The sequence below is a fragment of the Lagopus muta genome, chromosome 4 (assembly GCF_023343835.1).
Source record: "Lagopus muta isolate bLagMut1 chromosome 4, bLagMut1 primary, whole genome shotgun sequence".
In the NCBI taxonomy this organism is placed as follows: domain Eukaryota; kingdom Metazoa; phylum Chordata; class Aves; order Galliformes; family Phasianidae; genus Lagopus; species Lagopus muta.
In genome coordinates, this window is record NC_064436.1 from 43,140,174 (window position 1) to 43,156,088 (window position 15,915).

General features: G+C 39.6%; 1 protein-coding gene across 1 annotated transcript; it reads left to right on the forward strand.

The window, feature by feature from the left end:
- ASAH1 (N-acylsphingosine amidohydrolase 1) lies at positions 1-15,464 on the forward strand. Its single transcript, XM_048942526.1, has 14 exons — positions 1-180; positions 4,899-4,945; positions 5,126-5,216; positions 6,010-6,096; positions 6,992-7,070; positions 7,904-7,978; positions 8,775-8,820; positions 10,235-10,379; positions 11,527-11,581; positions 11,766-11,847; positions 12,507-12,638; positions 12,842-12,965; positions 13,491-13,547; positions 14,633-15,464. Exons 1-14 carry the CDS (start codon positions 16-18, stop codon positions 14,720-14,722), a joined length of 1,275 nt encoding a protein of 424 aa, XP_048798483.1. The 5' UTR covers positions 1-15; the 3' UTR covers positions 14,723-15,464.
- Positions 15,465-15,915: the final 451 nt, after the last annotated feature.

Below are 15,915 nucleotides of genomic sequence, written 5' to 3' on the forward strand. Positions count from 1 at the left end.
ACCCCCGCGGCGGTCATGTGGGCGCCGCGCATGACCGGCGCTCCCAGCCGAGCCGGGAAGTGCCGAGCCGAGCCGAAGGGAAAGCGAAGCGGAGCGTGGAGGATGGCGGGCAGGGGCTGGGCGCTGCTGCCGCCCACCGTGCTGATGGTGCTGCTGCCGCTCGTCGTGGCGCCGGACCCGGTGAGTCTGACGGGGCGGGTGAGGCTGTGCCAGGCGGGGCGGAGCGAGCGGGGCTCGGCGGCGCGAGGGCTCGGGAACGGGAGCCGCGACGCCCGGGACGGCGGCACCTGCGCTGGGCCTCGCTCCTCTCGTTTTTACGGGCTTTAAGCAGCTCTTGTGGCGAACAGGCTTGGCTTTATGTACCGCTGCAGTGTGCTTTGTACGACTGTGTCTCGCATGTACTGCAGCGTACGCTGCAACCGTGATTTTCAAACTGAAAGTTAAGGAGGACGCGCTGGAAGCGTGTGTGCCTTTCGGGCCATTCACTGCCTTTATGGTCGTTCCATCAAGCAGGCAGGTGTGGGGTGCTTTTCTTTTAAATAACGCTTTCAGAAGTATTTAAGCGTTTCTGTAAGTCAGCTTTCCTTGTTTAGAGCAGGCTGTCTTCCACCTCCTTAGCATGCAAGCAGAGCCATTCTGGTTCCGTGTTGTGGTTTTTATTCCTGAAGAACTGCAGCGTGCTTTTCTCCCCTCAGCCTCCTACTCTCATTATGGTCTGTAAGAAGGTGAGGGGCAACCGGCAGTGAGTCCCTGCTGGCTGCAGTTGGGTTTGCGTTTGGTTGCTCTTGGTGAAGCTTTGCGCTGATACCTGCTGGGTGTCCAGTTGTGCTGCTGTGCAGCCAGCTGTGAGCATTTTGGTTTGGATTTGGACAGACTTGGGCAGACTTCCATTCCCTTTAGCTTTTGGTTAGGCGTCCTCAGCCATACTGAACGTCTAGTTTAAAATGTGACTAAAATTGGCTCAGTTCCCATTTCATCAGTGCTGCAAGAGGACTCCCATCTTCAGAAAGACAAACGTCTCCTGGACTGCTGCAGCATGGCACAGGGCTGGCACTGCCCTTTAAAGGGAGAGGAGCTGAGAAAAAAAGTTCACAGACCAGAATATGCAGAATAGAACAAGTTGTTTTGTCTAAAAGAGACTGAATGCTACCTCCTGTAACTACAGAACAGCATTTCATAGCATAAACATACCTGGTTTAAAATATGAAGACAAGAAACACTAAATATTAACAAGTATACTGGAATTGATCTATATCAAAAACATTTTTGATGGTAATAAGCCCTCCAAGAAGGGCTTGGAGCATCGTTTAGACTGGACAAGCTACATTCAGCCTGTTTATGTGAAAGCAGTCAGGCTAGTTTTTGAAGTATTTACTCAGCAGTCATTAAACCACATATTAATTTTCTTTATTGTGGTGAATAATAACTGTTAGTAATTGATTTATTTGTTTTTCCCAGGTAGCAATTTACCTTGATAGTTTGTTGCCTACTCAGTTCCTGTTCTGCTCTACTTTTTTTTTTTTTTTCCATAGAATAGATTATAACAAAACAATTTTGTATTATTTCCCTTCTCATTATTATTATTTCCATCTTGTCTTTTCCCATGTTGTCTTTTCCCCCCACTGCATTCTTCCTGTTAGTGTGTTGGTGTTGTGCTGTAAAGCATCTGTTTATGTACGTTATTACGCACACTGATATGTACATACAGATTCTGTAGTCAGCTGTACATCAGGTAATCAGGATATACAGTCTCCACATGAAAGCTGATTTAAAAAAATAAAAAGTAAAACAGGAACAGAGATCATTTAATCACCATTCCAGAATGTATTTGTCCTGAAGGGTTTGGTGTGTGTTTGTAAAGCAATTTCACAGTGACCTCTTGGTGTGAGGGAGTTCTGCTGGCTTTTCCTGCAAGACCATCTCTGGTTTACAAAGCCTGTGGCTAAAGGTGGTCCCCTTCTTGGTGCTGCAGGGCTGCTTGTCCTTCTCTTAGGCAGTGTTTATTGCTGTTCTTGCAGTGTCAAGACTCTGCAGAAAAGATGATCTCATTGACACAGCAGTGACTTTATGGCTGCTTATTTTAACCTGGTCATAGAAAGTGCCTAGTGGTTTTTCTGGTCATGTAAAGAAACCCTCAAGCAACAAATAGGTGTGAGTTTTTAGATGGTTTAATAGCTAGTTACTGAGTTTTGTGCTTGATTTAGAGAAGGTAGAGGGACAGCCTGAGTGTTCCATCTTTCAGAAGAAATAGGAAAATTGTGCACTCGTTCATGAGTGTTTGGCTGTGATATGGACCATTCAGAGTGGGAAACTCAGAAAAAGTTGACTTTCTGTTTTTTTAACTTTGTCAAAATAGTTTGTAGTTAATCTTCAGGAAAAAGAAGAACAGAAAATAAAAGTTTTCTGCCCATCGCCAGAATGCATGTTCAAAAAAAGAAATAAAATCCTTTCTTGTTTTCTGATTGTTTTGACATCCTTTTAAATTACTTTTTATCTGTCCGCATGTAGTAGATTCTCTAAACAAGCTGCCAATAGTCCTGGCTTTCGTCAGCTGTATCAGGCAGAGCTAACAGGCCTGAAAGGTATATAGACTTTCTGGGGGCTTTATACATAGTAAGGGGTCTAAAATTGTTGAGCTATAAGGAGAGGATACTTTATCTGTTCTCTGTGTCTCTCATTAGCTCTTCCTTTGTCCATTCCCTCACCTCATTCCTCGTTTCCTCTTTTGTGGCTTAGGTTGCAAAGGACTGGGAGAACAAAAATAGCTTCACATACAAGATTAAAGTCGCATGGGAGAGAGATGGGAATGACATAACATTTAGTACCCAGAATATAAAGTAGTCTGAAATCAGATCAGTCTGCTTTGGTGTCACAGTTTGCCCAGTGTATACACAGATTATACTGACAGATAACTGAACTGTATGGGTAGAAGGATCCAGCAGTGTTACATACAAACTGACAAAACTGTCAGCAGCCTTTCCAGGCTGCAGGACTCCCAAGCTGAAGTTAATTAAATATTTGACTTAACCTAAACCTGTTGGTGTGCAGTTGATTGCTGCACGTTACATGACCATGTGTTCTCGCTAACCTTGCACCAGTCCAGCCTGCAGTATTTGTGCCTGGTCCCCTCTACTGAAAATTGCCTGAATGTGAAAGGGACTGTTTTGGACTCATTTTGTTGTTATTGCCTTTCAAGAAGCAAATTTTTCCAGGTCCAAATCTGTGCAGTCATTTTTTTCTAATGTATTTTAGTATTGCAGGATGGAAAATTTCACAAGACAGTTGCATTAATGCTGTTAAGTATTTGCTGGCCTTTGCACGAAGCCTCTGACTTCTGTTGCCCAATTAGTCATCTGCTATTTCCACCTTCCCTCGTTGTTTTGAAACTTCCTTGTTTTGAAAATGCAATGCCCTCCTGTGTCCAGCCTTCTGTTCCAGCTGTGCAAAGGTTGTAGTGGCACTGCACTGAAATCCGGGAAGCACGCAGCTTCTATACACTTGTGTCACGTGAGGGAACACCAGCCTTCATCTTGTGCTTTCTCCCAGCCACTGGAAAGCCCATGGAAAGAAGACTGATAATGGAGAAAAAAAGAATAGGATTTCAAAATTCCCGTCTCCCACTGTAAGAAATTATGGCAGCACTTAAAGTCTGTGTCGCTGTGTAAGGCATTATGTTTTCTAGATCATGGCATTAAAAACCAGTAATGTGATTAGCCCAAAAACAGCATGGACATTAGCTAGCTTATCTATCACACGTGCATTGCTGCTAGAGATCCTGCCTCTGATGTTATTGGCTAGGATGTGTTAAATGGACACATCAGTCATCTAACTACTACAGCCAAGTAAGAATTGGAAATCAGTGGTGAGGTAGGAAGCAGGGGAAGGATATCTGTAAGTTGGTATTTCTGTCTCACTGCATGGATGTACAGAATGGTATAAGTGTTTTTCCTTAGAGAGTGGCTGTACTGCATTCTCAAGCTCCGAGCTGTGCCTGGGGGCCATGTCCTGTGCTGGTTTGAAGCACAAGTGCAACTACTCTGCATTTGTATTTCATGAGTAGAATGTGCAGCAGTACTTATGGCACATACACACTTGTGTATGTACATATATGTGTGTTTTATGTAACCCCTGCATTTGCTTGGAGTACACCTAACTATAATCCTCAAACTAATTTTTAGCTAGCCATACGTTGGGGGACGAGGGTAACTGGCTCTTAGCTATCGTTCTGAAATGTGGCTCTAATAATATTTAATATATTATTAATATATTAAATATATAAATATATTAATATAATATTATTATAAATATTATTATAATAAATATAATAATATTTAGCGCTGGTTTAGGAGCACTTTCCCAAAGTACACCTGAAAAAAAAACCAAAAGGTTTTATAGCTGATTCCTGTGGCTGAGTAATTTGCCCATGGTTGTGTGTGCTTTCTCAGTCCCAGCTACAAAATGAAGCTTAACACTGAACATGTTTATGAATGGTGCTGTAAAGTGAAATCAGAAATTAAGCAGAACAAACTGTTCTGGCCCACACTGAGGCTTGAGTTTCTTGAGGTTTTCTGTAGAAAATGCTGTTCAGGTGCTCTTAGTCATCTGCCAGTCATGTGTTTGAGTCACAGAGTAAAAATGGGTTTGTGTATTTATCATAAACTTGTGCTTGCCTCAGAGTACATCAGACAAGCTGTTTGCAGTGGTGTCAGATAGCACGGGAAGTGGTTGCTTGTCCACTACCTCTTTTATTCTCAAGTCCCAAGACTTTCCCTTCCTTTATTATCAAACCATCATGAACTCGTTTGTCCTAAAGGTCCAAATCTCAACTGCTAGAATAGTGGTGTTTAAAAAAAAAAAATAATAATAATCTCAACAGTAATCTTTTACTGTCTTTACAGTATGGAGAAGACTGCAGAAGTAAAATGTACCCTCCTTCAGGACCAACGTAAGTAATCTGATTGGACTTGTTCTAATAACTTACTGATTTACAAGCATCAGTATCTCAAGTTTTGTTGTGACTTGTTCACGTTACAGACAGTTCTGGTTACAGTCACAAGTGAAAAGCACTTACTTTGTCAAATGCATTTTCAAAGCCTTTAAATTTGCACTTTTACTTTTCATTTAGGTTTAAAGGGAATGTACCCACATACATCATAAATCTTGATTTGCCTCCCAGCAAAAGATGGGATGAGTTGATACGTGCCAAAAAGACAGAGGTAGGAAAAGCAGAGTTTGCATTTAAGCTTAGCATATATCAAACTAGCATCTGCCTTTCTATTTTGGAAATGGCTTGGAAGAAATACCTCTGCTGAAATGCTCTTAAAGGTTTAATAGATCTAATTCACATTTTTTATATGATTATAGAATAAAATAATTGCTTGACTGTTCAACACTTGAACTAGCAGTTGACGGGGCAGTGATGGTTGGAACGCAGAGGCATAGAAGCAGTGTGGTATAAAGCAGGCTTTTATTTATAAAAGCTCTTTACTCATGAAGTAATACAGCATGGGGAGGGAACAGGGAGAGGAGTAGACCAAAGCAACAGCCCCAGGAAACAGAATTGAAACTGAAGCAGCATTCCTAGTCCTTCGTACATCCACATTTCTATTAAAATAAGGTGAGGTGAAGAAATGGCAGAGAGAGGAAAGTGCAGAATATCTCACTTTTTAGGTGTGTTGGTTGCAGAGATGGGGTTTGCACGGGATGAAAAATCTTTTGAAATCATCAAGCCTGTTACAGAACAGCTGCTTACTGACATTTCAATTCAGTAGTGCTTAATTTCTCCAAAAAGGCTAGGGCTTTTTCCTTATCATGCTGACTTCAGCCATGACTCTTAAATGGGCAGCTGGGGGTGTTTTTTCTCAGCAACATCGCCACATTTGGCTCTTTCCTTAATTCATTTTTTCAGTAAAATGTTATTTTCAAAAGTATGTGAAAGAGTTTTGTCAGTATTCTATCAGTTCTTGTGCTTGAGATCTTCGATTCAATAAAAGCCCTTGTTCTTTTTAGTTGAAGGCCGTAATCCAGAACATTAAGGATATAGCAAACACCTTCTTCCCTAGTGGCAAAATTGTTGATATAGTGGATCACAAAATAGTAAGTATTTCCAGTTGAATTATTTTATGACTGTATGCTCTGACTACCAGAAGTAAAATGCTGCTAAATTTGGCAGTTACAAACTTTACATCTAACAGTTCTTCCTTTCAGATTATCCAGAACAGAAATGTTATTTTGAAGAGTTAAGTTAACCCTACCAAACCCAAAATACATCTTTTCTGAGAACTTTCCAAATTTGGATTAGTCATGTTGGACGTATCTGCTATTTTCTTGATCGCTGTAACAAAATACTTTGCTGGAATTCTGTTTGCCATGTTCAGCTCCTTTTAAATAGTAGAATAAAAGCAGATTTTGAAAACTCTAAAAAATTTCTGATTACAAAGACAAGTTTGGCCAGGTTTGAAAGAAGTCAGGACTGATTAAAATAGGCTTTGGAATAGGATTGTTACTGTAAAAAACAGTGTAGAGCTGGAGATGGTGTAAGGTCACATCTGTTTCCATCTCTCCTTGCAGCAGCCTTAGATTGTGCTGGCCATGCTTTGTTTGGTTTGCTGCAGTATCCCAGTGTGCCTGCAAGGGGTTGACACAAAGCTAGCACATGACATGCACTTATGTCATGACTTTAGAGATTCTCTTAAATGCTGAGAACCTTACGATCAGTTCCAGTTGAGCTGTTTTAATGTTAAGAGTCCTGCTTAATGGCTCCTAGCAATAATTAGATATTGTGATAATCTCTATTGCTCACAAGTCAGTATTTTGATTAGCTGTGTTTACTTTCCAAGTACTCTACAAACATCCTGGAGTTCTGCAAACTGCAGAAGAATTAAGTACTCAGTTTTACAGTGCTCAGGAGGTACCTACTGGGGAAAGGTTTCTTTCAAGTAGCAAAATAGCATGAACTTACACAGTCAACATGCAGTACTTTTCCTTTCAGTCTCATCTGACAGATACACTTCCTTATCCTTTCAATGAAGAGCTCCAAGGGATTGCAAATTCATCTGGAATTCCTTTGGGTAATAGTTTCCAACACTTTATTAACATAGTGAAAACGAGGAATCTAGATTCATTTAAAGTTAGTGTATTTAACTGTTTTCAGTATAACTATACTCAGCTGTGTCTTTAACAAATAAATTATTAATTAAGTAGATAAAGGAATACAATCCACCCACATTAAATGAAACCAGTATTTTAGAAGAGAATGGCAGTACATCATATAACCCTTTTATCGGGCTGGATCTTCTCTGTATAGCTATAGCTTCTGACCCCTGAGCTTTGGGAGCTGGAGATACCTTTGCCTTCTGTGTACCCAAGCTTTGGGGGATTCCCTGGTTCTCTTTGGTTTCCCGTTCAGCTCGCTGTCTGCCTTCGATACACAAAGGCAAGGCACTGTTTCATGCTGTGCTTTCATTCCCTTGTGACTCTTACAACATCTTCGTGCCTTCTGCACCTTCTGCAAAAGAAATGTAACTTCAGGCAGGAAGTAGATACTTCCAGAGTCTTGACAGAGAAGGTCGGTCCATGCGCCTAGTCCCACTGCTTCCTTTGTGTATGAGCAATATCCCCGTTTCTTGCATGGGAAAACTGGTACATACAACAGCTTATTTCTTGAAAGTGAGTTTTATAGCTTGTTTTGAAGTTTCTGGAAAGGGAAGTAGCTGTCAGCTTTCTGTATAGTATGGCAGAAGGCCTGTCAGGATGCTCTTGCTTTTGCTGATCATTTCAAAGATCAAATGGGATTAAAACAGTCTCTTAATAGAAATGCTGTTGAATACTGAACCTTGCAGTAGAATTTTTTTCTTTTTTTCCTGGTTTGGCAAAAGTTAATTTTTTTTTTCTTTTATTCTAGGGGAGATTGTTATTTTTAACATCTTCTATGAAATTTTTACTGTGTGCACATCCATAGTGGCAGAAGATAGCACAGGTAATCCATCTCAGAATAGTGTTTCTGGTTTTGTAATATTCTAGGAAAAGCTCTGCTTCAAAATATGCAGAACAGGGTCCTTCTCAGCTCTTAGCAAGAAGGTGCAGTAGAAGAGACTAAAAGCAATGATAATAAACAGGAATGATAACAGAGAGGTATGTATTAAGGCTGAGTGACAGGAGCCTTAAATTAAGAAAAAAAAAAGCACCTTCAAAGAAGTTGTGGGGTTTTCTTTATTTATTTCCTTTTTGTAGTGGGTGGGGTGGCATTTGTCTTGCTAGGAGGAAGAAACACCAATCACACACCTGCTGTTTTCTCAGAGTCATGAGGGGTTCTAGTGCAATGCATTTTGCATCTGGTTTCTAGCTGTTGCCTGTGTGTGGTGCTATAGAAAGTGGATAGTCTGTTCTAAGAAAAGAGACTACTTCATTTTGCAAATAATTTCTGCAGCTCTTGTCCACATCTCTTGTGATTTAGAAAACTTCTGAAGGGTTTTCAGGAAGCTTACAAAAGCCTCAATTTGTGGAGCTGTTACTGTGGCACTAAGAATGTTGAAAGTGTCAAAAACTGAGATGGGCAGCAGTTTAAAAAGTTAGTTGATTTCAATTATAATAAAATATTTCTCAATATAAAAAGGAAGAAACAAAACACATTTTTCTATGCTTAAAAAAGGACAGTTAAACAATGGTATTTTATTGTTTGTGTGTGTTTTCTATCTTTTTCTAAGCTGATATTTGTCTCTTTCTTTAGAATATTTTACATGCATATATTTACTTATTCATTTGTTTTAATACAGGAAAGCTGTATCATGCCAGAAACTTGGATTTTGGACTCTTTCTTGGGTAAGTACCTAAAACTATGCCTTTGGAGTCTAAATAAAAGAAAAACAGTCAGCTGAAGAAATTTCTTTGTGCCATCTTTGTGTGTAAAAGATGAATTGAGTGTTGTTAAAATGGTAACCAACAAGTCTGCATTGTATATTGTGGAAGAGAGGCTAAATTGAACAAAGGAATTGTTTTGCTGATCATATGTCAAACTGCTTCACACTTCCAAGGAATGAATGGAAAACAATTGTGTTCAGTGTTACTTAGTGCTTCCTCAGCTCCAGTTAAATCCGCAGAGAACAGTCCGTGTGACTTCATTTCAGAGGCACAGCGTATTTTGCTCCTCAAGCAATCAGACAGAAACTTCAGTTTTGGTGTGTGCAGCGAATTGAGGGTTGGTTTGGATTGGGTTTGTTTGTGTTTTTTCCAGGTACTCCTCTAGTCACTGTGCAGTGCTCCACTGGCACTTCCCGTCATTTCTGCTCAGAAGCCAATGATACGTATTTCACTGATCTGGCATTCATATTTGATGTGATACAAACTCTTGAGCAGCATTGGATCCTCTTTTAGTTTTCATTTTATCCCTTGTGGTTGGGAATTTCGTTTTATTTTCCAAGTATATTTATATGTACTTTTAAAAATACATATTTATATATATTTTGTGTATTTTGTAATGTCACTTACCCAGATGAATGTTAATGCTCAGATGGAATTTACACGTTCATCTTCATTAAATTTCTAACCTGCCTATCAAAAAATCAGATACTGTCAGCTGTGGCTGCATCCATCCCTTCATTAGGTTTGTGTTGAACCTTTTGTCCAAAAGATGGGGAATGTGCTCCCTAGAAATGGAGGCAACTTTTCAAAGCTGTTCCCAGAACTTGGATTGTTTCCAGAGAGTTGTCTGTAAGTGTTCCTTAGTGCTCCCTAGCATAGACTGCTCTGGCTTATCCTACAAACTGGAACTGGGCCTTCTCATTATACAGGGCACATCCAGTTGTATTTGGTTTTGTTTTCTCCCTTTGAAATGTAAGAATTTGAGGGAACAGGTTCCTGCTGCTGTAGTACAAACAGCACATGCTTTCAGAATACAATAGGTTTGGTGTCTCAGGCAGTACCAATAGCAGCTTCCACTAGACAGTAGGAACAGAATGAAGTTATCATTCAGAAGCTATCAGTGCTTCAAAACAAACCAGATGTACCAAGGGTGCTACTGAGTAGTATATATGCTATTGGTCTGAATAAAATTTGGTTCTTTTCATTGCTGTCTATGCATTTAGACTTTATAGTTGTCCCTTGTGCTGCTCAGGTAATTACTGAACAGTGCTTGTTGGTGTAAGATCAACATCACGTGGGAAACCTGTGTTTTGTGACTGGAAGTTTTAAAAGATACAGAGGGACAGAAGTTACAGTGCTGTTCTGTCTTCCACAGGTGGGATGTTAAAAATAATTCCTGGACTGTAACTCGGGAACTGAAGCCTACAGTGGTAAACTTGGATTTCCAGAGGAACAACAAAACTGTGTTTAGGTCTACAAATTTTGCAGGATACATAGGCATGGTGTCAGGTGTCAAACCAGTAAGTATGGGGGAAGCTTCTCCATGTCTTAATAGTACTTCAGACTTGAAGGTTTTCTTGCTTTAACTATCTGTCCTAGGATGTTTTGATTTACGAGCTCTTAATTGCTCCTGCACACCGTAGAGTGATCTGAAGAAAGCTAAAAGGAAACGGTGCTGCACTGTTCATTGTAAAAGGAGATTGCCTAAATGAAATGTTTTTGGATGAATCCTAAAAAGTATGCTTGAATTCTGAATAAGCAAATGGGAGATCATATGATGTGCTGAAGTGGCTGTTGCTTCTGGCTAGCAGATGGAAAGATACCACTCACAGAGGAGAAACCACGCATTTGTTTTGTTTTAGTTCTCTTTCTTCAGCCCTTCTTGGAGGAGACCTGCATTTTTTTTTTTAATAGACACTGAAATCTAGATTCTATCTAGACCTTATAAACTAGCTGCAGAGAACTTTCACAGTGTCTCCAACTTACCACTGCACCTTCATTTCAACATGCTGTATGCTCTTGCTCTTTATTATAGTTCACTGTTTAAATAGTAGAGCATTACTAGCATACATCCCTGCATTGTATCCATTTATTCTTATATTTTGATCTCAGGAGATTGATAAGACTCCATTCTGAAAATGATTTGGTGCAGCTGAATTACACTTTCCTCTGAAAGAAACACTAGTTCAAGAAGTCTGGAGTTAAAGTTCCATGTTGCAAATAGTGCATGCTGAATTGCATTCAGCTCTATGTGTATGTGAACAGCAGCACATTAGGGTTTACTTAGCACTGGACCTTAAAACTGCACCTTCAAACTACAGCAGTATTCAGAGGTCTGAGAAGAAGGTTACGTACAGCAAGGGGAGGAAATCTGCTAATTCAGTGATGCAACAAGGACCACTGGCTTGACTTGCTTAGCAAGCCAGCAGACTACACTTCTGTGTTGTGCTAGGTTAGAAAATTGTGAATGATTATTTCTGCTTACTCAAGCAGAGATTAATGAGGCCCAAGACATGGGCTTGGTCTTCTAGCCTCTTACTCAACAGACAGAGTCGTCTAGTGAATAAGAAGCTCAGTTATCACATAAACGGCAATGTTGCCTTTTGCTTATTTCTGATATTAATGGTCTTGTAATGGATGGAGGCTGATTTGTTTAATGCTTTTCAGGATTTGTTCACTCTGACAATGAATGAGCGCTTCAGCCTTGATGGTGGTTATATTGGTGAGTAATGCTTGTTTTGTTCGTTATTTCAGTACAAGATTTCCAGACCTCAGACATATCAGTTACCTTAAATAGTTACAGAAATGGTGAAAAGATGCCAGATGAGTAGAATAAAGAACAAATCATTTTAAAGGCTGTGAAAATTAGAATAGCAAGAGTGAAGCTAACCAGTAATATTTTGCAGGTATCTTTGAATGGTTTCTTGGTAGAAGAGATGGTATGTGGATGGGCTTTCTCACAAGATCAGTACTCGAGAATGCTACAAGGTACTGCTTTTTTCTCCCTGTAGATGTTTTACTATAACCTCTTTCATACCTGACATGAATATTGTAGGTACATGCTTAGTATCGAATGATACAGATATCTTCCTAGAAGTATTAATATTAAATAATTCTAGTTTTGCTCATATTCTGGTGATGAGTAAGCATGGCACATGACTTCCTATAAACTTTTTAAATGGCTTTCTGAGACTTTTTTTTCCTAATGAAACTACTGGCATCTGAATATGTAACAGCATCCTGCATCAAGACATATCCAACAGGTAGTAATATACAATAGGAAGTAAACAACTTCTCCCTCATTAACTTTGTTTAATATACAATAGGAAGTTGTTTACTTCCTATTGTATATTAAACAAAGTTAATGAGTTAGTGGAATGGAACACCAGTACATTACATCATAACTTGTTCATTTTCAACACGTGGAATATACAAGAACACCCTCTCAACAGCCAAGCCTTAAGTACAAACTGAGTGGAGAAGCTTTTACTTAAGTGTGTTCTGTCACTGCAATATAATCTCTCGTGTGATGCCTGAAAAGGGAAAAAAGGAGTAACTGCCCGGACTCTTCCTGGGTCGGTGCATTTTCTTCAGTATGACAACCACTTACAGCCTTTGATAGTCCAATGCTACTTTGTTATCTGCAGTTACCAGGATGCAAAAGACAAACTGGCAAAAACAAGACTGCTGGCTCCAGCTTATTTTATACTCGGGGGAAAAAATTCTGGAGAAGGTTGTGTGATAACCCGCTCTAGGACAGCTGCTCTGGATATCTGGGAGTGAGTATGCTCAACCTAACGCCTAGCTCCTCTTTTGAGAAGAGAACAGGCCCCACCAGAAATTGTCACATTTTTCCTTTTATTGTGCAAGAACTTAGTTCTTTAGAATCATCTATATATCATATACATATATCTGCCCAAAAAATCTGGTTTTAGGGTTTATACTGAGAGAAGCAAACCACAAATGTACACTTCTTTTCCAGCCTTGATATAAAGAAAGGTACGTGGTATGTGATAGAAACAAACTATGATCGCTGGAAGCCTCCACTTGTCTTGGATAATCGTAGAACGCCTGCAATGAAGTGCTTGAACCAAACATCACAAGAGGTAAACATCCTCTGAATATCTAATCTTGCTATTTGGAAACCCTCAGCTTAAGCTACAGCTCTAATCCAGCAGGATCCAGAAGCATCTAGGGCATCTGCAAGCACAGATGCAATGACGAAGGTGGCTAATGGCTTTGTAATTTGTCCACACTTCTGGTTAATGATACCAGATGGCTCTTTATATGACTGTGTTGTTTTGTTTTAGGCTTTATCTAGGTGGGTTTCCTACAAGTATTTTCTAGCCCCTTGCACATGCAGAAGTAAACAGGAGATATTTAATATTAAGAAATATTAAGTTTCCTGAGCTGTTTATTACTAGTAGAATTCACATGCACACACAGTCGGGCAGCTCTGACACTCAGGTGCCTGAAGCAGTATGGAGATCTAGGCTGCACAAGTCCTTGCAGTATTATGTATTCCTAAGGGTTTGTCTTACTGAGAAGTCAAAAGTTGCAGTTCTCAGCATTTACACAATGCTAGGGAACAGGTTAATGTCCATTAACATCGATGTATTATTTCCTTTCAGAACATCTCCTTACCAACTATTTATGATGTTCTCTCTACGAAGCCTGTCCTCAATAAGGTAATGCTTCTGTTTTCTCAGAAAGTCTAGAGCAGAGGGTCAAGGGGGACAATCAATCAGGAATTGCCATATTTCTGAAGAGGTGGTCAGTGGTACATTCAATTCTTGTCACAGCAAAGGCAAAAAGGGCTGAATTTATACTGTAAACAAAGCTTAAGGTTTTATAAGTGAAGCTAGAATTTAAATTGTCAAAATAAAAATGGTCTGCCTTCTAAAAACCTTTTATGGCAACCTTTCACCAAACTAGTATGCTCCTTTTGAAAGGAGGCTATTAAGCAGCAGGTTCTCTCATCCTGACCCCAATTAAAACTGACTTGTAATAAAAGCAGAGGAGCTCTACTGGAATGACAGAGCAAAAGGCAAAAGAGATAAGGGGCATGGAGATAGACAGGAAGGTCTCCACATCCATATGATTGTGCGAGAACAGAAATAGAAGAGTACGTCTTTCTATAAGGTCATTTCAGTTCTGCCTCCCCTTCAGCCCCATTCACATTGACAGTGCTATGTAGTAGAGTTTGAGAGTAGGTGAAATAAGCAAATACAATCATGAAAATTCCAAGTTACTTCAGAATAAGTGTTTTCCCAGGGCCCAGCTTTAAAGCCCTGAGTAGCCTGAGCCCGTTCCTTATCTACAGTTAGCACTGGTGTGAGGCAGTTTTTGCATTACAGACACCTGAAGAATCCTAGTCTGAAGGAATCTGAGATACATGCCTCACATTCTGCATGGAACAAATTAATACACTGTTTAGGCATACTACAGGCATGTTCTTCTGGCAACATAAGATGTTTTAGTCTTAACTTGAATTTTTTAATGTGCTTTGTTTTTGTTTTGGTGTGTTTTGTTTTTTAAATGAAGGGTCCAAGAGAACTTCCAAAATGAAAAAGTTACTGTATTCAGTAAAGGTGGCATTCCTGGCTGAGGACCCAAGCTATTTGTACTTGCATGTTGTTAGTTGTTAAACAGATTTAGAGATTAGACCCACAATTAGCTAAATAAGTGCACATTTTAGTTAGATTGGAGATGGGTTTCTTCAGTAATACCTCTGATGAGGCTTTTTTCCTCTCTCCTCCCACCTGTTTATTAGCTGACAGTGTGCACAACGCTGATGGAGGTGGATAAGGGTCACACAGAGACCTACCTGCGGGAATGCCCAGACCCCTGCAGTCCTTGGTAGTCCTGTACCCTTCCTATGTTGGAAAGTGCTTGTCTGAATTGGAGGCCCTCCGAGGGAAAACACTTCTGGAATAACACTCATCAACCTCATTCCTCTTTTCAGAAATGTAACTGTTATATAGAAATGTCAATGGGCTTCTAACAGGGGGAAGACCCTGTCTTGCATTGGACTTTCTTGCTTTCTGCTCAGAAGTTCTGCAGGCAAGAAACTTATATTAATGTGTATCTGGTTCGATTTCAGCTATTTCTGCAACATGAGTTCAGCATTTAGCTCTGGATCTCTTCAGTGTTGACAGTAGTCTTATTTTGGTTTGGGGTTTGTTTTGTTTTTGTTCATGTGTTGTCGTTTCTTTAATTGAAGTACTTTTAAAGCACAAATTAGTTAAAATACCACCTACTAAGCACAAGAAGGATTATATATTAGAAGATTATCTATGATAATATAGTTCTGTTATTCTTTCCCAAGCACTCAGGATGAATAGCTCCTGTTTTGGTCTCCCATATGAAGATATGTCTAAAATGTTCTACTGCAAGATAACCAACCAGGAATACATATCTAGTCACAGAAACAAGCTCTTGTGGAAATACCTTAAAAGTAGATCTGAGTCTTAAGTGTCTGTTCACTGATTTGTGGATCTTTAGCTGAAATTCTTTCTTGGCCTGTTAACAGATACATTTTTTAATACAGATTGTTCTGTTGTTTAAAAACAAATACTAATACAATAAATACTCTGAAGAACTTCTTTCTCAGACTGATACATTTGCACTGATTTCATACCTTATTGGAAGTCAACAGATACATTGCACATCACATGGCAGAAAAGGCATTTGCTTCCCCATAGACTGATTTTGAGTAACGTCTAAATGATCTATGAGTTATGAGTAACCAACTACTAAAACTGGATAAGATGAAAAGCCAAGTCTGTGTTGCTGGCCTGAAACACAAATTTAAGTAAAGATCAGTAGAAACAGGGAGAAGTACAGATACCTTAATATCTTAGGAAGCAGATAATGTAGAATACATTAATAGTTTTATACATGGCAGTAGATCATTGCTAGGCCTAATTATAAAACACAGTACCGACTATTGTTTTATAACATGCAAAGAGAAAACACTGGCAAGTAAGCATAGGGGCCTGTTGGTTCTTGTAGTTGTAGTTCTTCTGCTACACTACAGAAGGAAGGCTATTCATA